General features: G+C 48.2%; 2 protein-coding genes across 3 annotated transcripts in view; one reads left to right on the plus strand and one right to left on the minus strand.

The window, feature by feature from the left end:
* The first annotated feature begins 8 nt into the window (after window positions 1–8).
* Window positions 9–13288, plus strand: RBM42 (RNA binding motif protein 42). The gene is made up of 10 exons (XM_048502348.1): window positions 9–213; window positions 1387–1543; window positions 2420–2507; window positions 3478–3543; window positions 4927–5087; window positions 7482–7622; window positions 7795–8001; window positions 8741–8861; window positions 10063–10257; window positions 12835–13288. Exons 1-10 carry the CDS (start codon window positions 92–94, stop codon window positions 12945–12947), a joined length of 1371 nt encoding a protein of 456 aa, XP_048358305.1. The 5' UTR covers window positions 9–91; the 3' UTR covers window positions 12948–13288.
* A 3491-nt stretch (window positions 13289–16779) lies between these two features.
* Window positions 16780–25652, minus strand: part of LOC125435649 (retroviral integration site protein Fli-1 homolog) — a 57494-nt gene continuing 48621 nt past the window's right edge. Inside the window, exons 8-9 of one of the 2 annotated variants that reach the window (XM_048501931.1) lie at window positions 22380–22427; window positions 16780–21800 (exon numbers count right to left, since the gene is read on the minus strand). In XM_048501931.1, the coding sequence (XP_048357888.1) occupies window positions 21286–21800; window positions 22380–22427 (563 nt within the window). In that variant the 3' untranslated portion in view covers window positions 16780–21285. The remainder of the gene's footprint in view (window positions 21801–22379; window positions 22428–25652) is intronic. The other variant, XM_048501932.1, reaches the window with a different exon arrangement.

A 25652-nucleotide genomic window follows, 5' to 3' on the forward strand; every position in this document is an offset into this window, starting at 1 on the left:
AAGCCGTCTCCGGTGTCATAGGCGGGCGCCGGGAGTTGTTCTTCGTGGTTGTGGTGGTCGTGAGGCGGCCGGCCTCCGAAGAGTCTCTGCGATGGCGGCTCCCGCTATTCCTCCTCCGGGAGGACCCCCCGCGGTGCCCGGGGGACAACCGAGACCGGGAGGCGGGAAGAGCGGGGAGGAGCGGCTGAAGGAGATGGAGGCCGAGATGGCGCTGTAAGAGGTTTCCCCGGGCGGGGGGGGGGGGGGGCTCCCTTGTCGAGACCCATTGAGCGTGTGAAGCCGCACTTGTCATATGCTCAGAGGCACAGTGTGGAGTTGTTAGCCCTTAACTGAGATTCAGGGGAGCTCACAGAGGTGTTGAGGGAGCAGTATGGATTCCAGAAAGGTCGGGCTGAGTTGAACTGAAAATCCAGTGGCACCTGAAGTACTAACAACCACATTTCCATATGAGCTTTCCTGAGTGGGTTTCGGGAGGCAGCGGTGCTCATCTGCACTTGAACTCGACTGGAACCCAGAGACCAGTGAGATTTTGGGAGTATTCGCTTTGGAGAGTCCGAGGGAACGTTTTCTCTCGAAAGCTTACACACTGACAATCCCATTGGTCTCTAAGATATTGTTGGACTCGACTCCAGTTGTTCAGTGGTCAAGGGCACTTCTTCATATGGATGCATAATCTTCCGGGACAGTTTACCTTTTGTGGATCTGTCGAAGGAAGTGAGCTCACATTAAAACTCATGTTGAAATAAGTGTTTTTAGTCCTTGATATATCCCTGGACTCCGGTTTTATTTTGCTACGATGCACCACTATGGTTATCCCTTTGCAATCGTCACAGGGACGTATGCTAGCCAGCTGGCTAGCCAGCAGCTTTTAAATGTTGCAGGCTGAGGTCTTTGACATCATTGCTACCTGATCCTTTCAGCAGGGCTTTAGCATGCCAAGCAGATTTCCATTGTACCGCAAGCCATAGTTCCTCAAGATGAGGAGTTTGTGTAGCTGGGCTATTGCCACTTCCTCATATCCTTGTGTGTAATGGAGCCTGAGAGTGTCACCTGGAGGATCCAGCCCCCGAGTTCAAATCCCACCTCTGCTATGGACTCAGTAGATTATGCAAGAGTTTTTTTGTCTCAGCCCATCTCCCACAGGGGACAAACAACAAGGTTCTTGAGCGGGTACCTCCCCTCCCATTCCACATAATCAGACGCTGTTGATCACTAAAATATGTGTAAATACAAATGTTATGATCCACACTGAAGATGGATCATTGAACTGGCAGGTCAAACAGTCAGTGGGGGACCTGCCTTACGAAGTTAACTTATGTGAGGTGTTCTAGGTGAACTCTGGGCAATTTATATGAGCATAAACTCATATGGGTGTCATTTGGCATGATTTGGTTCACAAGAAGTGCTGGGAGCTCCAGTTTCCTTACCTGCTGTGACTCCAGTGGTGGAGGCTGTCCCAGTTGCCCTGGCAGTGCCAGCTGTGCCTGCAATTCCACCTGTCCCAGTCATCCGCCCTATCATCGCCACCAACACTTACCAGCAGGTAAGAACCTGATTTGAGCCACTTATTTTGCAACCTTAGGAAGCTTAGAAAGCTGGTTTCATTTCAAAATCTGGCTTAGATGACCAGACAGTCTTGACTTTGGAGGTACAGGAGACTGTGTATTGTAGAGGTTCTAGTGCTATGGGAACAGCATTATGCTAGTACTCTGGCTGAAGCAGGAGGAACATGCTTCACTTTCATCTCTCAATGTTGTGCTGTACAGCATTTCTACTTGATATAATGCATTGTGATCCTTCATTGAGCAAATCATACAGCACTGGACATGCTCACTTGATACCTTTCTCATTTGAGTCTCATCTTGTAAATCATAAGCACTTTTAGGCCACTGAATCTGAAAACCCATGCTTGTGGACATGAGCAGAGCTTTCTCAGTGGTGGCCACTGCTATTTGAAATTTTATTAGCCTCATTTACTAGAACCATTGAGTCACCTGGCCCAAACATATTCTTTCAGCAAGACAATTAGATGATGGGTGTTCGCAGCTAGATGAGGGAGCAGAATTTTTGATGGATCTTTTATGGTTAAAGTGATTGCGTTTTTGCACATATTTTATTCTCCGGTATTTATTGTAAGCCCATTGAGGCCTGGCTAAAACAAATGGGTATTAAGATATATTGTGAATAAATATATGATTCTGTGATATCGTGTAGGATGTCACATTGGGGGTGGGGTTTGATTCCTCATTCTTATACAGTAACGTAAATATGATTGTGTGTTTTTAGTTTTTAGCTTTATAGTCTAGGATTTGGGCATGGGGAAGGTGACAAGAGTGGGCAGGCAGACTTCTGCATTTGGCTGTTCATCCTGTTGAGCCGATGACCCATTCTTACTGGGATCTTTCTTCTTGTCCTCCAGGTCCAGCAGAGACTGGAAGCTCGAGCAGCAGCTGCTGCAACTGTTGTCGCTCCTATTGTGGCCCCTCCAGTACCGTTTGTAGGCCCAGGTATGCTTTTGGTGGACCTTTGCCACCTAGCTAGACCAGTTCCCCCCCCCCCCCCCTATCTTTACCTACCATAATTGCAGATTTGCTTGAAGGTGGGACTGGTAGGTAGACTAGTAACCTCTTGTCAGGAAAGGAGGATCTGGAAACAGGGGCACAAAACTTTCTGCATGGAAGTGAACACTATAGTTGAGGTTACTACATTTGAAGAAGAGTTTGGATTTATACACTTCCTTTCCTGTAAGGAGTCCCAATGCAGCTTACAAATTCCATCTCTTCCTCACCCCACAACAGACACCTAGTGAGGTGGGTGGGGCTGAGAAAGCTCTTAGAGAACTGTGACTATTCCAAGGTCACCCAGCAAGTTTCATGTGTAGGAGTGGGAAAATAAATGCAGTTCACCAGATAAGAGTCCTTATCAGCAGTGGCGTGGTGGTTAAGAGCAGGTGTAATCTAACCTGGAGGAACTGGGTTTGATTCCCCGCACTGCCGCTTGAGCTGTGGAGGCTTATCTGGGGAATTCAGATTAGCCTGTACACTTGGGTGACCTTGGGCTAGTCACAGTTCTTCTGAGCTTTCCCAGCCCCACCTACCTCACAGGGTGTTTGTTGTGAGAGGGGAAGGGAAAGGAGTTTGTAAGCCCCTTTGAGTCTCCTATAGGAGAGAAAGGGGAGATTTAAATCCAACTCTTCTTCTTCTTATCTGTTTTGTGGGAAATCCCACTCATGTGCAGGAGTGAGGAATCAAACCCTGTTCTCTAGACTAAGAGAATTCTTAACCGCTACCTCATGCAGAACTTGCTGTGTCAAAGGAGCAGACTTCATTCTGATGTGCCATTTTTCTAATCTGAGATGGCATTTTGAAAAAGAGGTATCCTGTCGTGCTCTATACTTGCATTGTATGCTTGCTTTGTTTGCAGCTGGGTGGTAACAGGGATTCCAGTCTCATCTTGAATTTGGTATTTGCCTTTCAGCTGTGCCCCCACAGCGACCTCCTATCCTCCGACCGACTTTTGTGCCTCATGTCTTGCAGAGATCTGGTAAGTTCTGTTTCGTTTCACTCGTTTCACTGCAGAGGCATCTGGCATTAAGATTTTAGTCCACCCTAGAAGGTCTTGTTAAATTACCCGTTTTTCATTCATGCCAAGGTTTCATGTTTAGTCTCTAGCATCTTAATTAAAAACAAGACCTTTGAAAATACGCCTGGCAAATTCTTCTTCCTGAACTCCCAGGAGAGCTGTTGCTAAATCAGGATGAGACGGGCCCAAAACCCTCCTGAAATATTTAGTTGTGTTTGTGGGAAATCCCAGCATTCGCACCCATTTGCTGCTTCTTTCTTCCAGACAAGTGTGAGCACCAGTGCTTAAATACATAAAACCTACTGCCTTTCTAACCAGAAGGCTTTTAAAATTTAATTTCTAACCTATCCCAACCCAACAGCAACATCATAAATAGTGTTTATGTAAATATTTTAACTAGTCAAAAAGCCTTAAATACATTTGGTTCTGGTGGGCTTTCCGGGCTGTGTGGCCATGGTCTGGTGGATCTTGTTCCTGACATTTCGCCTGTATCTGGCATCTTCACAGGTGTATCACAGAGGAAAGTCTTTAACACACTGGGTCCGCCTGTAACAGACTTCTCTCTGTGATACACCTCTGAAGATGCCAGCCACAGATACAGGTGAAACGTCAGGAACAAGATCCACCAGACCACAGCCACGCACCCCGGAAAACTACCACAACCAGTTGAATCTGGCCGTGAAAACCTTTGACAATACTTAAATATATTGTCTCATCAACCTGATGATGGTTCTGTAAGGTGGTCTGTATTACAGATGATTGTTGGCTGGACTTCAGATTGAGGGGCTTTGCTAAAGGTAGTCAGAATTGGCAACAAAGGCCACATTCAAATTAGGTACTCTCTGATCCTCAGCTGAATCTGAATCTCATAGCTGCTCTGCAATTAATGCATTTCTGTCTAGGGTCGCCGAAGGACATCTTGCGAGCATTACTTATTCAGACAGAAGTTGTGAATGTGCAATGGCCATCTAGAGACTCTGGAACATACTTTGTTCTGCTGTTGTTGGGGTGATCAGAGGCAGAAATATTTAGGGCAACTTTTATCCTATAAATCATATCTTCCCTTGCAAAGTTCAGATCAGTGGCTACTATTCTCCAAAGATAATAGAATTATATTATCAGTAGCTAAAGTTTTGTGGGCAGTAATTTTGGGGGTCATATTAGTGTGATGCTGCCGCGGGCCTTTTGGCTGTTTAAGGAATGTTATTTAAGTAAGCTGCCCTGCAAAGAATAAAACCAGCAAGACCTGTCTTATTAAAACACTTCTTGTTGCCATCGTTGGCTAATGTTACTGTTGCTGGGTATCGCTGCCTGCTAACTATTTCTCTTCTGTCCTCTTTCCAGGTGGTCCTCGGCCTATGCCAATGCGGCCGCCTCATCATCAACCCATGGTGGGGCCTCCCATGCCAGGGCCCCAGGGCCCCCCAATGCTGATGGGTCCACCAATGCAGAGAGCCCCTGGCCCGCCTCTCGGAGGCATCGGGCCCATGAGACCTGGTCCCCCCGTGAGTACCTTTATTGTGAGAAGGTCGGTTGACACCGGCTGGGTTTGTCTTTCCTGGGGTGCTGAGACTACTTCCTGCATGTCTGTGTTAGAGTTGAATCAAAGAAGACGCATTTTGAACTTTGGCATTTTAGAAGAAAGGGATGCAGAGGGGAATCCAGAGGTCGTTCGGGAGAGGGCAGAGTTTATATTTAAAATGCTTTTGCTCCAGACTGCTCAGCATCCAGGTTTCATATTTAAATACTGATCAGAGGTGTAGCTGGGCCAAACTGCGCCCAGTGCGCAGTGTGTTTTTTCTGGCCCTCCATGGCCCCCGCGGCACCCCCCACCCCCCTTTCCACACTTACCTTAGTTCCTTTTCTTTTTCTAGTACTTTTTCAGGCTGAAAAAAGCAGCCTCTTCACAGTTCAGGCTAAAAACTGCCTGAGAAACTATACTTCCCAGGAGACCTTGTGAGCTCAGGCCGTTTTTGAGCCTGAACTGTAAATAGGCTGCTTTTTTCAGCCTGAAAAAGTACTAGAAAAAGAAAAGGAACTAAGGTAAATGTGGGAATGGGGCAGGGGGGCACAGGGGGGTGCAAGGAAAAGGGGGAGGGGTGCGGGTGGGCAATTTCCCACCCCCAGACGTGCGCCCAGTTCGCAACGCACCCCCCGTCCCCTTGCTGCTCCGCCACTGATACTGATAATAATAAAATAATTTATCAACCAGGAAAAACAAAAACAGGTTGCCTCCCTAGCTCACCCCGAAGATGCTGGCACAGGAAATCAAGGCTGTTACTTATTTTTATTTCTTGGCATCAAGTTGCATTAGCTTACAGTGTACCCTACAAGGTTTCCAAGGCAAGAGACATTCAGAGGCAGCTGGCCATTAGACTTCCTCGGGGGTCTCCCACCCAAATAGTAATCTGGGCTGACCTTGCTTCGCTTCAGAGGTCTGATGGGATCAAGCTAGCCTGGGACCTCCAGGACAGGGGTCCTTTAGATACCTTTAATTGATCAGGAGACTCATGAGGGAACGGGTTTAGATAGTTTAGAACTTTAAAAGTCAGCGCATTCAACTGCGGTAGGATATGAGCAGCCAGTGGGCTTCTCTTGCCGTGCAGCCCTTCCAGTTAATTCCCGATCAAGCTCCGTGCATTCAGTGAACTTGTGTTCAAATAATTCTTCGAAGGAGTTCACTGTCTGTGTAGTTTGGGCCAGGTGTGTGCATCCTCGCTAACCTAGGGCCTCCAGAAGAGTTTCTTTTGCATTTTGCACCGACAGAACCTGCATCGCTTGCAAGCCTTGAAAAATTTCCAAGCACGCTGCAGTCACACAGGATGAAGTCAAATAGGAGTAACTGTGGCCGGATTCTGGCTGTCCAGGAAGGTCTGCAGGCGGGCACACTTCCTAGATCAGCTGAGGGCCATTCACAGCAGCTGGGAGATAAGTTGTCAACTGGCAGCACCTCCAAGCTACGACATGCAGTCCCATCCAGAACAGACTTGACTACGCATCCCCAATTGGCTGCACGTTTATTATTTTGTTGACCAACAACCCCTGATTGGTTGTATGTTTCCTCTATCATTGACCTGGGCATTTGACTGCATGTGATCTTGCCCTTGTCCCAGAAACCCCATCTTCTGCTTTCTGTATTATATATTCCTATAATTGCTAAAGAGATGCTGTCAGGAACCTGCCTGAGCAGCATTCGAATTGCAACAGAGAGGATGTAGGCTGGAGATGTGGGTCAGGCAGCGATATGAGCGGTTAATTCTTAGGTTGTTCTTAAGAACATAAGAAAGAGCCTGCTGGATCAGACCAGAGTCCATCCAGTCCAGCACTCTGCTACTTGCAGTGGCCCACCAGATACCTTTGGGAGCTCACATGCAGGATGTGAAAGCAGTAGCCTTCTGCTGCTGCTGCTCCGGAGCACCTGGTCTGCTAAGGCATTTGCAATCTCAGATCAAGGAGGATCAAGATTGGTCACCATAGATGGACTTCTCCTCCATAAATCTGTCCAAGCCCCATTTAAAGCTATCCGGGTTAGTGACCATCACCACCTCCAGTAGCAGCATATTCCAAGCACCAATCACGCGTTGCGTGAATAAATGTTTCCTTTTATTAGTCCTAATTCTTCCCCCCAGCATTTTTAATGTATGCCCGCTGGTTCTAGTATTGTGAGAAAGAGAGAAAAATTTCTCTCTGTCAACACTTTCTACCCCATGCATAATTTTATAGACTTCAATCATATCCCCCCTCAGACGTCTCCTCTCCAAACTAAAGAGTCCCAAATGTTACAGCCTCTCCTCACAAGAAAGGTGCTCAAATCCCTCAATCATCCTTGTTGCCCTTCTCTGCACTTTTTCTATCTCTTCTATATCCTTTTTGAATTCTTGCTGCTCTCTGTCCACTAGGTTGGCCCAGGAATTCCTGTCGGCCCTCTGGCTCCACTGGTGCCTGTTCCTCGGCCTGTTGTGGCACCTCCCAAAGTGAACCCCACTGTCATCCAGGCAGCTCCTACGGTGTATTCTGCCCCTCCGGTGAAGAAGCAAGAGGTTGGTGACAGCGCAGCATCCTGTGGGTGGATCCTGCGTGCGGCAACTCTGGGATGTAGGAGTTGCACCACTAAGATTCCCATGGCAGGCAGTTCCTTAGGCAATCTTCTGAGGAACGCATCTGATCCATGCCTACTCCTGGGTTTCATGGCCTTTTCTCCTCCCCCTGTAGGAGGAGCATCGAGAGCCTCCGCCCCCTGTGGTGGAGGAGAAGGAGCCAGTTGGGCTGGAGGAGCCGGTGATTGGACCCAGCATGCCGGAGGCGGAGCCTGTTCCGCTGGTGGACCTGAGTCGACTCCCTTCGATGCGCGTGCACGAGCCGCCGCCTGCACGGGGGAAGCGCCCCCGAGGACCTGACTCTGGCTTCGTCCCTGTTGAGGTAATAAGGGATTTATGTATGCCTGTGGTGGCGAAACTATGGCACTCCAGATGTTCATGGATTACAATTCCCACCAGCCCCTGCCAGCATGCCCAATTGGCCATGCTGTCAGGGACTGATGAGAATTGTAGTCCATGAACATCTGGAGTGCCATAGGTTCGCCACCACTGTTGTATGATATCCATGAACTCTAGTGTCCCATCTTTGGACTGATGCTTGCTCTTGGCCTGTCTGCCAGAAGAAGCAGTGAGAAACAAGGAGTTGTATGAGAAGAAAATTCACAGGCACAGAGAGAACACTTTAGAAAGGGATTGTTTATTTTATTTATATTTATTTGGTATACTCGGAACAATCTTGGAATATTCTTCACGGAAGGCATGCTCTCAGCTATTAAGTTTAGGGGTATGTTGGATACAACGTGTGTTTTGGGAGTGGGGTTTATTTAATGGCAAGAGGCACGAAAGGGTTAATTTCCACAGGGGTGAAAGAAAGACTGAGGATGCAGGGTTTCCCTGCCTGGCGCCTCCACCCCCCAGTGCTGGAAGGAAAGGTGAGTGGAGGGGCCGAACCAGAGGCGGCCTCTCCAGCTCAGTAGATCTTCGGGGTCGTGGAAAATGGGTCCAAATGGCTCTTTGGGTGGTAAAGGTTGCCGACCCCTGAGCTGAGTGGTTCAAGTTCATCCACCAGCGTACTTGTATAGTGCATGGACTAACCAGCATACTTCTTCACCCCTCCCCAGCCTGTCGTGGAGAACACACCCGAGGACAAGAAGAAAACCAAGCAGGAGAAGCTGAAGCGTTGCATCCGCACAGCAGCCGGCACTTGCTGGGAAGACGCCAGTCTCCTGGAGTGGGACCCCGGTGAGCAGCTGCTATTTGAGGGAACCTTTGCCTAAAACAATGAGGGCTCTTTCCTCAAGCCTGCAGTCAGTAGCCTGGATCGGTGGATGCCCAAAGCAGAGCTTGCAGCCAGGAATGGGCAGTCTTTTCTCATTGAAGAGACATTGTGTGAGAGATCAACAAAGAATCAACGCAAAGGAGCCTATTTGTGCACCTTGAAATATACTGTTCCATGGAGAGTCAATGTGTTTAACAGTCCCTAAAGTTTCTGCAGCCCAAACGGTGATAGTTGCGAGCCCTTCATTAGGAAGTGGCAGACGCTGAGTTTTGCAGTAAGTCATAAATATATACAGAAGAAGAAGAGTTGGATTTATACCCCCCTTTCTCTCCTGTAAGGAAACTCAAAGGGGCTTACAAACTCCTTTCCCTTCCCCCCTCACAACAAACACCCTGTGAGGTAGGTGGGGGCTGAGAGAGCTCAGAAGAACTGTGACTAGCCCAAAGTCACCCAGCTGGCGTGTGTTGGAGTGCACAGGCTAATCTGAATTCCCCAGAGAAGCCTCCACAGCTCTGGCGGCAGAGCGGGGAATCAAACCCGGTTCCTCCAGATTAGAGTGCACCTGCTCTTAACCACTCTGCCACTACACCGGCATCCTGCACAGTTATTTTAGCCTGCTGCCCAAATCTGCTCATGGATTGCCGATCACTTCTCACATCTCCCATTTTGTCTTCCGTACATCGCCTCTAAGAAGTCACAAAACCCTGTTCCTGTTGGTCCTTTCACATCTTGGTTTTTCTGCCCCCACCTTCACCTGTCCAACATATTTTAAGAATTTATTTGTGTCTTTGAAGAGCTGTATTTGGCTTTAGAGCCGTGGGTTGCCGACCTCTGCTGTAGCTATTAAACATCCTCCTCCTTAAATAATGTGGCAGAAAAATGAACTGAAACACTGTCAGGTAAAACTGAATTCTGATGCTTATTTAGACTGTTGGAGCTAGGATTTAAAGGGGGAGAGAATGTGGGATTCTGCTTGTCTATGCAAGAGGCGTGACCAGCTTCTCAGTGATTTGAAATTCTCCTGAGGCTGGCTTCCGTCTCCCCATGCTTGTTCGGGGTTAGCTCTGCTTCCTTGCTAGAAGCTTGTCCCGAGGCAAATGTTCAGAGGCCATACCAGTCACCTTCCCTTACTCCTTGCGTCGCTCTTCCCTCCCTTTCTGCCAGATGATTTCCGGATCTTCTGCGGGGACCTGGGCAACGAGGTGAACGACGACATCCTGGCACGCGCCTTCAGCCGCTACCCGTCCTTCCTGAAGGCTAAAGTGATCCGGGACAAGCGTACCGGCAAGACGAAAGGCTACGGCTTCGTCAGCTTCAAGGACCCCAACGATTACGTCCGTGCCATGCGAGAGATGAACGGTGAGCCCCCGTCTGTGCTGGGAATGCTGGCTGCAGTACTGTGCCCCTGAGATAGGAAGGATTAGGTTAGTTCAGTGGTTCTCAACCTGGGGGTTGGGACCCCTTTCACAGGGTTCGCCTAAGACTCTCTGCATCAGTATTGTCCATCTGTAAGATGGATAAATGTTAGGGTTGGGGGTCACCACAACATGAGGAACTGTATTAAAGGGTCGCGGCATTTGGAAGGTTGAGAACCACTGGGTTAGTTGGTCCCTGTAGGGCAGTGGTGGCAAACCTATGGCACTCCAGATGTTCATGAACTACAATTCCCACCAGACCCTGCCAGCATGACCAATTCCGCCATTGAGCCATCTAGCTGAGTCAGGGGTCTGCAACCTGCGGCTCTTTCAGCCTTATACTGCGGCTCCAAGATTTCTCTGACGTTCATTTTTGTATTGCCCCCTTAAAACAGCAGGTGTAGTTCTTGCTCCCAGAGCTGCCTTATCCCTTGGCCCACCAAAGTCAGTCTTGGCCATGCTGGCAGGGACTGATGGGAATTGTAGTCCATGAACATCTGGAGTGCCATAGGTTCGCCACCATGGCTGTAGAAGAAAGCCTTGGTGGAGTAGTTAGAGTATTGGACTAGGATCTGAGAGATCCTGGTTCAAATCTCCTCTCTGCTGTGGAAGCTTGCTGGGTAACCACAGGCCCCCACACACCCTTAGCCTATAACCCACCTTACAGGGCTGTTGGGAAGATAAAATGGAGGAGAGCATGATGTAAGCTGCTTTGTGTTCCCATTGGGGAGAAAGGCGTGTTTCTGATTGGTTCTGCACCCCTAATCCTGTTGTATTGCTTATCGACTGTCCTATCCTATCAGTTACATTGACTTCCTCTGCGTAACCTGCCTTGAATCCAAGTGAGAAGGGCGTATTATAAATAACATGAATCGATAAATACAAGTATTATTAAAATAAATACTTTAAATTTGTGCTCGGGCCAGAGTTCCCTGTCCCTTGCTCTATAGCTGTGCCCGTGTGCTTGCATATCAACTTCTCCCTCTCTTCTCCCATCATGCCTTGAACCCAGTTGACGAGTTCCCAGTCTAAATCCCAGTTTGTCCTGAAGTCTGAATGCAGACACTCGAACACACTGGCTGGCTGTTCCTGAGCAGCATGAAATGATGGCTTAGAAACCCCATTTTGTGCAGAAGCGTCACCTTAATTTTGTCTTCTTTGGAATCCTGCTAGAGCACAAAACCAGAGCTTTGGAGTAAATTGTTGTTGGCTCTGTGTGGGCGTGGGCGTGGGCGGAAGGGGAACTAATGAGCTTGTGAAAGATGTTCATAAGCTGAAACGTGTCCAGAGGAAGGCGACAAAGCAGGTGCACTCTAATCTGGAGAGCCGAGTTTGATTACCTGCTCTGCTCCTTGAGCTGTGGAGTCTTATCTGGTGAACTAGATTGCCTTGTGCACTCCCAACACATGCCAGCTGGGTGTCCTTGGGCTAGTCATAGTTCTATGGAGCTCTCTCAGCCCCACCCATCTCACAGGGTGTTTGTTATGGGGGGGTGGAGGGCAAGGAGATTGTAAGCCCCTTTGAGTCTCCTTACAGGTGAGAAAGGGGGGATATAAATCCAAAGTCTCCTCTTCTTCTTGAAGGAGCTGGGTATGTTTTGCATGGAGAGGTGATATGCCAGCCATCTTCAAGTATTTGAGGGGCTGTCACATAGAGGTTGGAGTGGAATTCCTTTCCGTTGCCTCAGAAAGTCGTTCCAGAAATGACGAGTTGAAATTAAATCAAAAGAGTTTTCACCTAAACATTAGAAGAACTTCCTGATGGTCAGAGTCGTTTCTCAGTAGGACAGGCTTCCTTGGGAGGTGATGGGCTCTTTTTCTTTGGAGGTTTTTAAGGAGAGGCTGGATGGCCATCTGACAGCAATCCTCACTGTGAGTTTAGGCAGGTTGTGAGTGAGAGGGCAGAAAGGGATATGCAAACGATTGACTCTGGTGGCCTTTTCTTAGAATATCTTGACCCAGAATAATGCTGATGGCAACTTCGGGGTCAGGAAGGAATTTTTCTCCAGGGCAGATTAGCCCATTCAGGAGGGTTTTTTGCTGTCTTCCTGTGGGTACAGAGCAGGGGTCATTGGTAGAGGTGGGGAAGATGGTTGCGGTGAATTTCCTACATTGTACAGGGGACTGGACTGGATGACCTTGGGGGTTCCTTCCAACTCTGAGTTTCTAAGGGGTGGTGTGATGCTGGCAGGGGATGATGGGAACTGTAGTCTATAACATCTGGAGGGCCGCGAGTTTGACACCTATGATCTAGGCCCGTGGTGGCGAACCTTTGGCACTCCAGATGTTATGGACTACAATTCCCATCAGCCCCTGCCAACATGGCCAATTGGCCATGCTGGCAGGGGCTAATGGGAATAGTAGTCCATAACATCTGGAGTGCCAAAGGTTCGCCACCACTGATCTAGGCTGTCAGGTGGAAGTCTAGCTCACGGAGGAACGGGCTTTTCTTGGGGCGCCTCTCTGTCCTCACATTTAGCCTGCCTGCCTAACTGTTCTCTATTCTTCTGTGTCTGCTATAGGTAAGTATGTCGGCAGCCGGCCCATCAAGCTGCGCAAAAGCATGTGGAAGGATCGCAACATCGACGTGGTGCGCAAGAAACAGAAGGAGAAAAAGAAGCTGGGCCTGAGGTAACCCAGCTGTTTATGCCCTGTTCACCCTCTGATACAGAAACAAGGAGCCGTCCTGTCACCTCTGAGCTGTCAAGTCCTGCCCTCTGGTGGGCAGGATGCCCATCGCAAGCAGGCTTTGCGTGTAGGAGACCTTGAGTTCCCCACAGCTCTCCTGCCAGCCAGGCACGTAAGATGTGTGCGCACAGACACCTCCTTGTAGCTCCTACAGACTTAAAGTCTTCGAGTGGGCACGGCGCTAACAAGACTGCAGTCCTGCGCTTTCTTCTGGGGGAAAAAATTGAGCATAACAACCATTTGCGTAGGGTGGGGGAGTGTCTTAACTCAATAAATGTGTCTATTTTTTCCCGTTGTTTTCTCTGCTTCATTTGTTTCCTCTGGGACTTTGCCAAACTGTTTTCCTCGCTTCACGGCTTTTCAGAAAGTTAGAAAAATCTCTTCTGGTTTGTTCTGTATTTAAATTTCTTGACTTTTGCAAGAGCCATTTTTTTCTTTGGCATGGTTTACTTATTTTTTTTTTAAAAAGGGAAACTGACCTGGACATGGTAGTCTTTATTATAGGTTGAAGTGTTGTAAGGCCTGCAGAGTGATATGTTCTCACTGTGCATCTTTAACCATCCGTTTTTCTTGTTCACTTGATTCTAGTAGTCTGGTCACAAAGTCCTCAATCCTAGACATCTCTCGTTATATTGTTGTCCAACTAATGGAGCGGGAAGGAAAGGAATGTGCTTTTCAAGCTGTTTGTATCCTCTGGTTTTTTGTGAGCACCTCTCCCCTATGGCTTGAGTGTATATGGACAAGCTTTCATCTCTTGTTAAAGCTGCTTTATGCCAAATCAAACCACTAGTGCAGGGGTCTGCAACCTGTGGCTCTCCAGTTGTTCATGAACTACAATTCCCATCAGCCCCTGCCAGCGGGGAAGCAAAGTGTCTTCACAAAAAGTTCAGTGGTCATCCCAAAGGTTCAGGGTGTCTTGGAAATCAGACCCAACTTGGGGTGGGGGTGGGGGAGAAAACTGGGTCACCTCCATTTGCTCTCTTTTGCAGCGCTTCTACCCATTCTGCTGTCCTCCCACTTAAGACCACCCTGCCCTTTCCAAAGTTCTGCTGGTCACTAAGGCAGAGGTGCCGCTTGACTCAGAGTGCTGCGGCACCTGATGAAGCAGCCCCTCCTTCTTTGTGCTGGCAGCACTGCTCACTTGGGAAGTGACCCCTGGCTTCTCTAGTTCACACGTTGCACCTACCGCCATACAATATATATTGGTACAACGAAATTATCAACAAAGTGCAATAGACAATAAACATGCTCATAAAATACAGTGCTCTTATCCTATGTACAACATGAGCATCCTATAAAGTATACACTCACAGAGTCCTGTGGGAGAATGCAGAATTCACCATCATATGAACGTCTTTCAAGTGCCCAATTAGGCGCCCACAATATAGGCAATAACTTGGTTCAGTATCAAAGTACTTCTGTTATTTGTGCGATCGTCCTCGCTACTGAGTTCTCGTGCACTCAACGAAGATAACGTTCTGTTATTTGTGCAATTTTTCTCGCTATTGAGTTCTCATGCAACAAACGAAGATAATGTGAACGGGATACGTGATTTTTCACCGTTTTCAAACTCCGTCTTCATCTGATATTAAAGCTCTTATCCGTAAATATGCTTCTCATACGGGGTCTATATAAAATTAAATATATGAATCATATTTAATTTTGCATAGACCCCGTATGAGAGGCATATTTAAGGGTAAGAGCTTCAGTATCTGATGAAGACCGAGTTCGAAAACGGTGAAAAATCGTGTATCCCGTTCACATTATGTTCGTTGAGTGCATGAGACCTCAGTAGCGAGGACGATCGCACAAGTAACAGAAGTACTTCGATACTGAACCAATCTATTGCCTATATTGTGGACGCCTAATTGGGCACTCGAAAGTCGTTCATATGCATTCTCCCACAAGGCTCTGTGATTGTATACTTTGTAGGATGCTGATGTTGTACATAGGTTAAGAGCACTGTATTTTATGAGCATGTTTATTGTCTATTGCACTTTGTTGATAATTTAGTTGAACCAATATATATTGTATAGCGGTAAGTGCAACGCGTTGTTTTCTCTTTAAATATTTGGTCGTTGCACCGTCATTCATGGTGTATCTCTAGTTCACACGCCAGGCTGTTTGTGGCTACTGAACTGCAGGGGAAGTGGATGGGAGACCCCTCCCTCTCCCCCCCCCCGCCAAGCATATTTCAGGTCAGTGGGCTTGAGCAGGAGCCAAGCATAGCCCGCGGCTCTCTCTTTCCCTTGTGCAAGAACCCTCCCCATTTCTCCTTACGCATCACCAGAGTGCGCTCTTTTCTGCCAGCTTTACCGGGAAGAAGTCCTGTTCCACCAACAGTGGGAACAGATCAAAACAGGAGGAAGGGAAATGCCCCCAGGAGCTGGCGTTGCTGCCCAGCCCACCTGCTTTGTAGTCCTCATTGTTCTAAGTATCTCTCCCGGCTTGCTCCAGAGGAGGGGTCTGCATTGTTCTGAAGCCGGACAAACAGGAAAGGCAGCTTTGGCTCGAGGCCCCTCTAGAGTAGGAAGCAGATGGGAGAAGCAGAGGAAGGTGGCCCCTTTGGCTCCTGCGGGGAAAGAGGCAGGCGGGTCAGACGCCAGCTGTTGTGAAGGACGAGGCTCCTTGGTTAAATAAATAAGAGAGCCAGGGAGAAAGGGAAGGGGCAGCAGAGCGCCGCAATTGTGACCGGCTTGCTGTTATCCGGCTTTTTACCTCTGCTGTAATCTGTTCTGCCAGGACACATGCTTTCTCCTTCGGGGGGAAGGCTGGTGCAGAAAGAAATTTGTGCAAGGCGGTGCGTGCAAAACGTAAAATTGACACCAGCGGGGACAGTGTCACATGACCTTGCGGAGCTAAGTTCAACTCTCACTCAGCACTGAAATTAACAGTATTTGATCTCCACCTCCTGGCAGGCCAAGAGAATCTCTTGGCATTACAGCTAGTCTTCAGACCACAGAGATAGTTTCCCCTTGAGGAAAACAGCTTCTTTGGAAGGTGGACTCTGAGGGACTACGCTCTATGGCTCCCTCCCCTCTCCAGACCCCACCCTGCTTAGGATCTACCCCCGAATCTCCAGGAATTTCCCAAGTTAGTGTTGGTAACCCTCCTCCCAAGGCTACGTAAGAAGACAAACTGAGTGATACCCTTGTCCACCTCTGAACTCTAGAAAAGATGGAATGCAGCTTTAAATGAAGTCTCTGTACTTATAACCAGAGTCCATTTAGATCAAAAACTGTACAGGGAGAGCCAGCATGGTGAAGTGGTTAAGAGGGGTGGACTCTAATCTGGAGAACCGGGTTTGATTCCCCACTCCTCCATCTGAGTGGCAGAGGCTTATCTGGTGAACCAGATTTGTTTCCCCACTCCTATATTCCTTCTAGGTGACCTTGGGCTAGTCACAGTTCTTTGGAACTCTCTCAGCCCCACCCACCTCACAAGGTGTCTGTTGTGGGGAGAGGAAGGGAAAGGCATTTGTAAACCCCTTTGAGTCTCCTTGCAGGAGAGAAAGGGGGAGGGGGTATAAATCCAAACTCTTCTTCTACCTCACCAGATATCTGTTGCGGAAAGTGGAAGGGAAGGAGTTTGTAAGCCACTTTGAGACTTCTTATGGTTGAGAAAAGTGGGGTATAAATCCAAACTCTTCTTCTCTTGTATCAGTCTTTGGTTAACAGTGTGACAAGGGGGCAGGCTGAAGTGAGCTGAGGCGCTCTCTGTTTGTTTCTATTTCCTGTGAAAAATTCATTTTAAAAAAAAATCACAACTGGAACCAGAGGTACAAATGAAATGTTTAATGCAAACAGGAGACATTGAACGAAACCGTACCCCCACCATGAAGGAAGGGGTGCTTTTCTTCTTTTTTTTTTTAAATGATCAAGCCCGAGTCTTATGGGTCTGGACTCTTTGACTGGAAGCTTGCCTAGGCAAGATCCCATCCAGCCACTCAGCAAACCTTGCCTACCTTCAGTAAGCGTTGTCAGATGGTCTGTCTCCACCCATAGAGTGGGCCCTCACAAAGCATAGGGAAGGATTTGGGTATGTTGGCCGACGCAGCAAAAGGCTCGCATCTGCTAGTCCTCGAGGCAAAACGAGGAACTGTGCCTGGTGGCTTAGCCCCATTCCTGGACAGATCAGCCCCTGAGATCTCACCAAGTTGCCCGTGTGGTTTCAATACTCAAGTGCCAAAAACTTGATTGCGAAAGTTTTGAAAAGCGAGGAGCGGAGCTTCAAGGTATGTAAGAACATAAGAACATAAGAACAAGCCAGCTGGATCAGACCAGAGTCCATCTAGTCCAGCTCTCTGCTACTCGCAGTGGCCCACCAGGTGCCTTTGGGAGCTCACATGCAGGATGTGAAAGCAATGGCCTGCTGCTGCTGCTGCTGCTCCGGAGCACCTGGTCTGCTAAGGCATTTGCAATCTCAGATCAAAGAGGATCAAGATTGGTAGCCATAAATGTGGGAATAGAGGACAAAAGCGCAGAGTTTACGGATCGCCACTAGTTGCGGCCCCAAGTTCCACATGTGGGTGGCGCTGTGAAATAGCACTTCGTTTTTAAAAATTGGAGGCTGGCAACTTTTCAGCCATCTGTCTTTTTGCGCCTTTACTGGAGGGTGATCCACCAGTCAGAATAGCAACAGTTTTTCATGGTGCGATTGCTTGCAATTCTCACTTCTGCTGTGAAGAAAACTGGCTGAGTTCACTTGGCAAAGCCTTGCTGGTATTCTAGCACCATGCCCCTTTTGGAATTCACATGAATCAAACAATTCCAAGACTCCTGCCAGCAACCACGGCCAGCCTAGTCTCCTATACAATTCAGGGGGCACAGAAAGCACCCGCTCCCGATTGGTCTCAGAAACAGTGACCCCAAAATTCTTCCAAAGACACCTGAGGGGATGCCCAAGCCTCGCCCAGCTGGCAGACAGAGAGCCCTCTTTGCTAAAGAATGCAGTCACCCGCAAGGTCCCAAGAAGCTAGCAAGAAACAAGAACGATTCAGTCCTCAGCACAGTTTCCCCTTCTAAGTCCATTGAGGTCTGTGGGCTTAGAAGGGGGTAACTCGGTAACCTGCGTCCTGGAACCAGACTGGCCAAACTGCCAAGTTACACAGCATGCTTGAGGGCAGCCAGAACATTCAGTGCAATGTCAAACATTTGGGTGTTTTTATAGTGGCTTTGCTGTTCGGCACTGCAGTCCAAGCTCTGCTCACTGCCTGAGTTCGAGGCTCAGGTATCCAGCGCAAAGTTGACTCGGCCTTCCATCCTTCCAAGGTCGGTAAAATGAGTACCCAGCTTGCTGGGGACAAAGCGGGTGAATGGGGAGGGCAGCGGTAAACCATCCCATAAACATAGTCTGCCTAGACTCTGTGTCCACATAAAGATGTTGGCTTGGTCAGCTGAGGTGCAGCCGTGGAGAAAATTGCGTAGAATATAGTCCCAAGCCAATATGAGGATTATCATTCATTTTTACACGTAGCCTTTGTCAAAACCATTCTTTTGTGCATTATTGAACACGGTACTTTGATACAAGAGCGTTTATGCCAAAATTATTTTTACTATCAAACAGATGGGGGAGCCAGGATAGGTAGCCACTAAGACCCAGGGAGAGCATTCTACAACAAAGAAGGTCTGGCATGCTTTGTCCTCTGGTGGAAGAATATACAATCTACTAACATCTTTATGTGAAACCGAGTTTTGTTGATGTGACGTCACCCCACGGCCCAGTAATGACATGGTGCTTGCTCAGGGGAATACCTTTATCCTCCTAGTGGCAATTCAAGGCTTCATATGGTCTTGATCAGTTCCTCTTAAAGCTAAATAAGTACACTAGCAGTTTTTCCCCCAAAGCTCTCTAGCGATGTCTAAATTCACTTCCTTATTAAAAAAAAGGAACTTCCATGAGAAATCTCTCGGCACACGCACACACATACACTCTTTTCTTGCTGTTTTTTTTCTTCTTTTTTTTTACCATTCAGCCTGACGTAGAATTCTGGCGAATCTGAAAACTTGCACACTGTTTTCTGTTATTTTGACTGCTTTTCATAAAAAGTGTTGAGCAAATTTAGTTGGTAGCGGTTGGTAGTGTAGCTCTGACATTGCAAGATTACCTGTAGACCCTGTTTAGAGGCAGGTTTGCAGTTCCCTCGAATAATACCCACCACTATGAACCTCTTGGTACGACACAGACAAGAGTAAGGACTCAAATCTCTGAATATAATCCTTGATTCCTCAGAGAGCTCTGCATAGTTTTCTCTCCTGGTTGTGCTTTGAGGTTTGCAACTACTGGAACCAAACGGCAGTTATCTACTGGCAAGATAACCAGAAGTGAAGACATCTATCTCCCCTGCATTGTGAACACAATAGCAACCCTTCTTTCGCCTGTCAAAGAAGACCACTCCTGCTGGACAGTGCCTCGGTTTTACCGTCCTTGCTGTGAGTTAAAAGCTACATATATACATTTATAGACAAATATTTGCATCTTTCACTTTACAAAAAAAATTCAAGAACACTTTGTTAAAACATTGTGAAACCGCTTGAGAGATTGGAATAGAAAGAGATTGGTGACGTATAGGGTTCCGGCCAATAGGCGCTTACCCGATGCAGCAGTTCCCCCACTACCTAGAAAACGTGCAGAACCATTGACCACCCCTTGAGCTCACTTTAGAATAGAAAAAAGGTACGAGTTTCCCACGGTAATCCCCCCCCCCACCACCGAAAAAAGTATGTCCATCATCACCTCAAGGGTTTGAAACATCAGGCGGAACTAGATGTGGCAGGAAGACTCAGAGGTGGGCTTGTTTATGTTTCTTCTCTCTTCCTTTGAATCAGTAAGCCTAATTCCCACATGCAACGGAAAGCAGTGACTGAGAACCAGGCCTCATCCTCAACAGAGCTGAAAGAAGGGAGAAGGAACCATAGAATATCAGGTGGTTCATTCCCACACCCCAGCCAGTGGGATGGTTCAGGATGCCTGTTAGCTGAGCATCACAGGTAACAAAAAATTAGTTTTTAACCACAAGTCTTAGCACAGGGAGGGAGGAAAGAGGAATAAGGCACTTGTGCAAACCTGGAAACAAACTGACTTTGAACACGGGCGTCTTTCATCGTGGTTAAGCAAGATGTCCGCCTTCAATCGTTGTGCATTACATTTAACCGGCCGTTATCAGGAAATTTCAGATCTGCCTTTACCGAGGAGCGCAGTAAAGGCCACTGATAACTGTCAAATCCAAAAAATAAACAGGTCACTGATAACTATCTAATTCCAAAATGAGCTGGTGTTCGGGAGCTTCTTAAAAACAAATCAGTTTATCTCCCAGCGTAACATTCGACAACTTGAAGCTGAGTTCATCCAATTCCAAGTACCCGACAAAGGGAACCCTTGTTCAAAGAAGGGTAACTGGGACTAAAGATATGTTCTCCCTTAAAGGGTTGGAATTCTCTTGTTCGTTTCTGGCACTGCAGACCCATATGGCTCACTCTCTGGATGTAGTGCAGCTGGTGGAACTGTGGTTGTGTTCAGGGCGGCTGAGATAAGGGGGCCACGAGGACAGGATTCCGAAGGCCCTGTTCAGCTCGAGACACCATGGAGGCAAATTCTGTGTTGTATTTTGATATCAGGGATGCCCAACGGCGCTCGTCAACACCTTTTCTGATGCCTGACAGGTGTTTTAGAAAGTGGGTGGGGGACTTGGCCGGCAGGGCTCCTGACCGGCTACTGGAGATCTGATTGGCTGAGCAAATCAAAATAATGTAGTTTCAATGACAGCTACCAGCACAGTGTTAGTTTCATTCTCTTTCACTCCTCTTTCCCAGTGTTTTTCTTAAAACACCCTCTCTCCCCTGCACTTTGTGTATCTGGCTCTATCTCCTGTGGCAGCTATTTTGTGGCTGCGCCCGCCACTCCATGCCACAATTCCAGAGCGGCCTGCAGACTCAAAAAGGTTGGCAACTCCTGTTATTATATAACTGTGTTGGGTCGGGGCGGGGGGGGGGGGCAGTATGTAGGGGGCCCAGAGGGAATCTTTGGCTGGGGGCTGTACACTGCCCTGCTTTTATTTCCTTCCCTTGAGCATTCTTCAGTGCTGATTCATAAGGGTGAAGAGCAGACGGTTTAGTGGGATGGCAGAAGAGAGGGGCATCAGACCTCTCCCCCACCCATCCCCACTCCTTTGTTCAAGGTGGATAGAAGGTATTCTAGACCGGAGGGGTGGACTGCTGTTTCAATAACAAGGTCTTCTGGCTGGTCAAAGTCCCAGGTGGTTTCATGACCCTCAAAGCCACTGGGGATTAATAGAAGGAGCTCAAGTGATTGCCAGCTTGCCTGGGCACGGGGGCGTTCTGGTACAGGTTGCCGCTGCCTGAGCTCCAGTAAGAGGAGGGTGCCCCGAAAAAGCCGGCAGAGGAGGCAGGCATCTGCCCAGCGTGGCCGAGGTTGAAGCTCACTTTTTGCTGGTGGTAAGAGGGCAGGTAAGGCAGGTCCGTGGGGTGGTACTTGTACAGGTTGGGCTCGCCCGGCTGCCCCTGCTGGGCTTGGTTGATGCCCTGGAAGTCGAACTTGTAGGCATACCGCTTGCCGTGCACCTTGGTCATAATGCTCTTGTCGTAGTAGTAGCGCAGCGCCCGGCTCAGCTTGTCGTAGTTCATGTTGGGCTTGCTCTTGCGCTCGCCCCACCGCCGGGCCACCTCGTCGGGGTCGGTCATCTTGAACTCGCCGTTCGTCCCTTCCCAGGTGATGCAGCTGGCATTGCTGCTGTCCGACAGGAGCTCCAGGAGGAACTGCCATAGCTGGATCTGACCGCTGCCTGCCGAGGGAGACCAGGACCGGGTTAGCATCTGCTGACTGTTGGTGGGGTGGGGGGGAGGGGGCGGGAAGTTGGAATGGGCCCACAGCAAACCGAGCGGAGTGGCCCTGTGGTGTTATGAGACAGCACCGCGGGGCCACTCGGCTGAGGCCCTGCTGCCGCTACCGAAAATGGCATCGACTCGCTTATTGATGCTGGCTGGTGGTTCACGAGGGGGCAGCACATAAGCTAATGCGTGTTGTTTTTAACAGCTCTGAGCAAGCCCATTGATTGCAATTGACTGACGAGGGTGTAATTGCGCTCAGGATGGTGTCGGAAGTTAAGCGACTAGCTCATGAAGTGAGCTTTGACTCATCCTGGGGGAGATTTGTGGGTCTCCAAGGTGCTGTCGGGCTCCTATATTTTTAATCTCTTTTCTACATCGTTTCCCCCTCCTGGCCCTTAACAGAGATGCAAAAGGCAGAAGCTCACCAGGTGAAGCTCCCCCACCTATGTATCTTCATGCCTGGGAAAGGCGCGCTTTCCTTAAACCTGTCACCCCTACCCACCACCCCCAAGAGGAAAAAGATTTGGACCCACCTGGGTTTGCCAAGCGGCTGCTAGTGGGTCCCAGGACTTGGTATGGATCTGGCAGGGATGAGAAGTGAATCAGAGAGAAGGGCTAGAGCCAGAAGCACTCAGGTGGTCCTCCCCCACTTCCACCTGTCTCATCCCATCATCCCAAGATGCCTGGCTGCTCATTCCAGTGCCTTTCTGCCCCAGTTCTCATTGAGGTGGAAAATCTGAGGCAGGGCTGTACCACTAGAGCCTGCAAGTGGAAGGGGTGGGTCATCTATTGGGTGCTCCTCTGTTCAGCAAAGCATTGCACACAGAAAGTCAGCACAGCAAGGGAAAACGACTAGTTCTAGTCCTGAGGGGTTTTCTTTTTTGCACTGAGGAATAGACTTAATAATGTGAATTCCACCCACGGTCTCATATGGTACAGCCCCATCACAGGTGTCTCAGCTCAGCGAGGCCACTAGTCAAACCATATGAGGCCCACTCTTGACGACTGAATTAGAATTAGAGCAAGATTCCAAAATGTCACCCTGGTAGAGTTGCCAACATCCTTTCATAGCAGGGCTCCTGTGCCTTTAACAGCCAAAATCCCCCTATCTTTGTTTGGTAGTGGAGGAGCCTTCCTATTAAACAAGTTGGCAACTGTGAAGCTCACTTGATCTTTCTGATCCTCAACCTCAGTTTCCCCATCTGTAAAAGTGGGAAATGTTGTGAAACACCTTGCAGGGTTGCTGGGGAAGATACAGAAATATTGCTACCATCTCAAATTGTACTGGGTCACCTGAAGGTCAGGTGGCCCGCATTTATTTAAAACGTATTTACCATTTGGTGATTCATTAATGGGGGCTACAATGGAAAGGAATCTCGACCTCTTATCCTGCATTTTGCGTCACCACAGGAGAGGGAACCTCAGCCTGTGCTACTTTTCTTGTTCCCATGGGCGTGACAAGTAAGGTTGCCAACAGACCTGGAGGTGGAAAAAATCCCATCCCTTTAACAGAAATTTCATATGTGGAAATGGGCAGTCAAACTGTTTGGGGCATGGAGCTAAACAGCATTGCCTGAGAATTGCTGCTCAAACAGGTACTATAAAGAGAAAGGCAGGGTAAGGCTGCCAATACCCGAGTGGGTAAAAACCATGTGCACGCTGGCAAAAATAACACTGAACGTATTATTTCTGTGAATCAATTGTACAGTGTATAAAAATGTGTGTGCGTAAAAATGTAGTTCAATAATACCAGAGATCTGCCTACATATTTGCTATATATATTTGCTGTACATATTGGTTGAGTGCCTTTCTGAATCTTTCACTATCTTTAAAAGGTCTTGCACCTTTTAACAGAACTTGTGTTAAATCCCTAAAGTATATTATGCAGCATGCAAGAAGTTGTCTTAGCGCATCTGTGAGTACTAGCATTTGCGGCTTTTGTTAATTTCTATACTAAGGTCTGTATACCTGTTTATAATTTCAGTTGAACAACAGAGATCTGATACTGATAAACACAAACAAGTGGGTATTGTTTAAGTTGTTTATTACGCTACTAGCAGTAAAGCCCATTGTACGAACAAATACAACAGGCTCTAGAAAACCGTTAGTGGGTTAAAGGGTTCTAGAAAACCGTTGGTGGGTTAACGTGCTCTAGAAAACTGTCTGGTGGGTTAATGGACTCTAGAAAACCATTGGTGTGTTAATGGGCTCTAGAAAACCGTTGGTGGGTTAAAGGGCTCTAGAAAACCATTGGTGGGTTAGAGGGCTCTAGAAAACCCATTGGAGGGTTAAAGGGCTCTAGAAAAGAGTTGGTGGATTAGAGGGCTCCAGAAAACATGTTGGAGGGTTAAAGGGCTCTAGAAAACCATTGGTGGGTTAAAGGGTTCTAGAAAACCATTGGTGGGTTAAAGGGTTCTAGAAAACCGTTGGTGGGTTAAAGGGCTCTAGAAAACTGTGGTGAACCAACCCCCCCACCTTTCCTCCCCACTTGGTTCTCAATTTACTGCAGATAACGAAAACCTAGTTTAATTAGTCAATGGAAAAAGAGCTTACTTACAGATTCACCCCCACGAACACAAACACATAGACAGGCTCCCCTAACATTGCAAATGGATTCTCCTTTCTCAGGTATTCTCAGGGGCTTGGACAGATTTATGGAGGAGAAGTCGATTTATGGCTACCAATCTTGATACTCTTTGATCTGAGGTTGCAAATGCCTTAACAGTCCAGGTGCTCCGGAGCAACAGCCGCAGAAGGCCATTGCTTTCACATCCTGCAGGTGAGCTCCCAATGGCACCTGGTGGGCCACTGCGAGTAGCAGAGAGCTGGACTAGATGGACTTTGGTCTGATCCAGCTGGCTTGTTCTTATGTTCTTACCCCCTCCACCCACGCACAAACACAGAGAGAGGCACCCCTAACTTTGCTAACAGGCTCTTTTGGCTCAGCTGTGGCTTGACAGAGTTTGTCCCATATTGCCAGGCAGGAAGTTCTTCAAAGTTCACCACAGGGACATAGTCCTGGTAGGGAGAAGCACACCGTGGTGAGTGTGTGTGTGAATAGTTTCTACACTTTTCTTCTTTTTCATGGCTTGCTGCCCCCAGGAAAAGCACATCATGGGGGATGAATGAGAGTATGGCTGCTGAGAAGTGTGGTCCTTGGGGTGCTGTGTGGTTTCCAGGCTGTATGGCTGTGTTCTAGCAGCATTCTCTCCTGACGTTTCGCCTGCATCTGTGGCTGGCATCTTCAGAGGATCTGAGAACATGGCCATACAGCCCGGAAACCACACAGCACCCCAGTAATTCCGGCTGTGAAAGCCTTTGACAATACATAGTGTGGTCCTTGCTCCTCTGGGAGGAGCTGCAATCTGGGCCCTCACGGATGGCCAAGGACTACACTTCCCAGCAGCCCTCGCTTTTTCTGGCTCGTCATTGGGAACACGCTGCTCCATTATAGTAAGATTACAGTACTGTAAATTAACGCGTACACATTTTTATATACTGTACAACTGACTAATAGAAATAATGCAGTCGTCGTTATTGTGGCCAGTGTGCACACAGTGTTTATGTGTTTGTGATCTCATCTATCCAGGGTGCCTGTTGGTTGTTATCAACCTCTAAGGAAGGACTGGAGAACTCCCAGGATTACAAATAATCTCCAGAGAACAGAGATCTGTTCCCCTGGAGCCAATCGACGGACTCCCCACTGAGGTTCCTCCCCTCCCCAAGCCCCATTCTTCCAAAGCTCCACCCCTTCCTTCAGAAAATCTTCAGGAATGTCCAAAACGGGACTATTTTAAAAACTGGCC

Source organism: Sphaerodactylus townsendi, linkage group LG06 (genome assembly GCF_021028975.2).
Source record: "Sphaerodactylus townsendi isolate TG3544 linkage group LG06, MPM_Stown_v2.3, whole genome shotgun sequence".
NCBI lineage: Eukaryota > Metazoa > Chordata > Lepidosauria > Squamata > Sphaerodactylidae > Sphaerodactylus > Sphaerodactylus townsendi.

What these genes read in the sequence shown, in the direction of transcription:
- RBM42 (XM_048502348.1), top strand. Translation starts at nt 92, where the DNA reads ATGGCGGCTCCCGCTATTCCTCCTCCGGGAGGACCCCCCGCGGTGCCC. An exon ending in AGTACCGTTTGTAGGCCCAG is followed by an intron (nt 2,508 to 3,477) that starts GTATGCTTTTGG and finishes TTTGCCTTTCAG; the next exon opens with CTGTGCCCCCACAGCGACCT. An exon ending in TGCCATGCGAGAGATGAACG is followed by an intron (nt 10,258 to 12,834) that starts GTGAGCCCCCGT and finishes TGTCTGCTATAG; the next exon opens with GTAAGTATGTCGGCAGCCGG.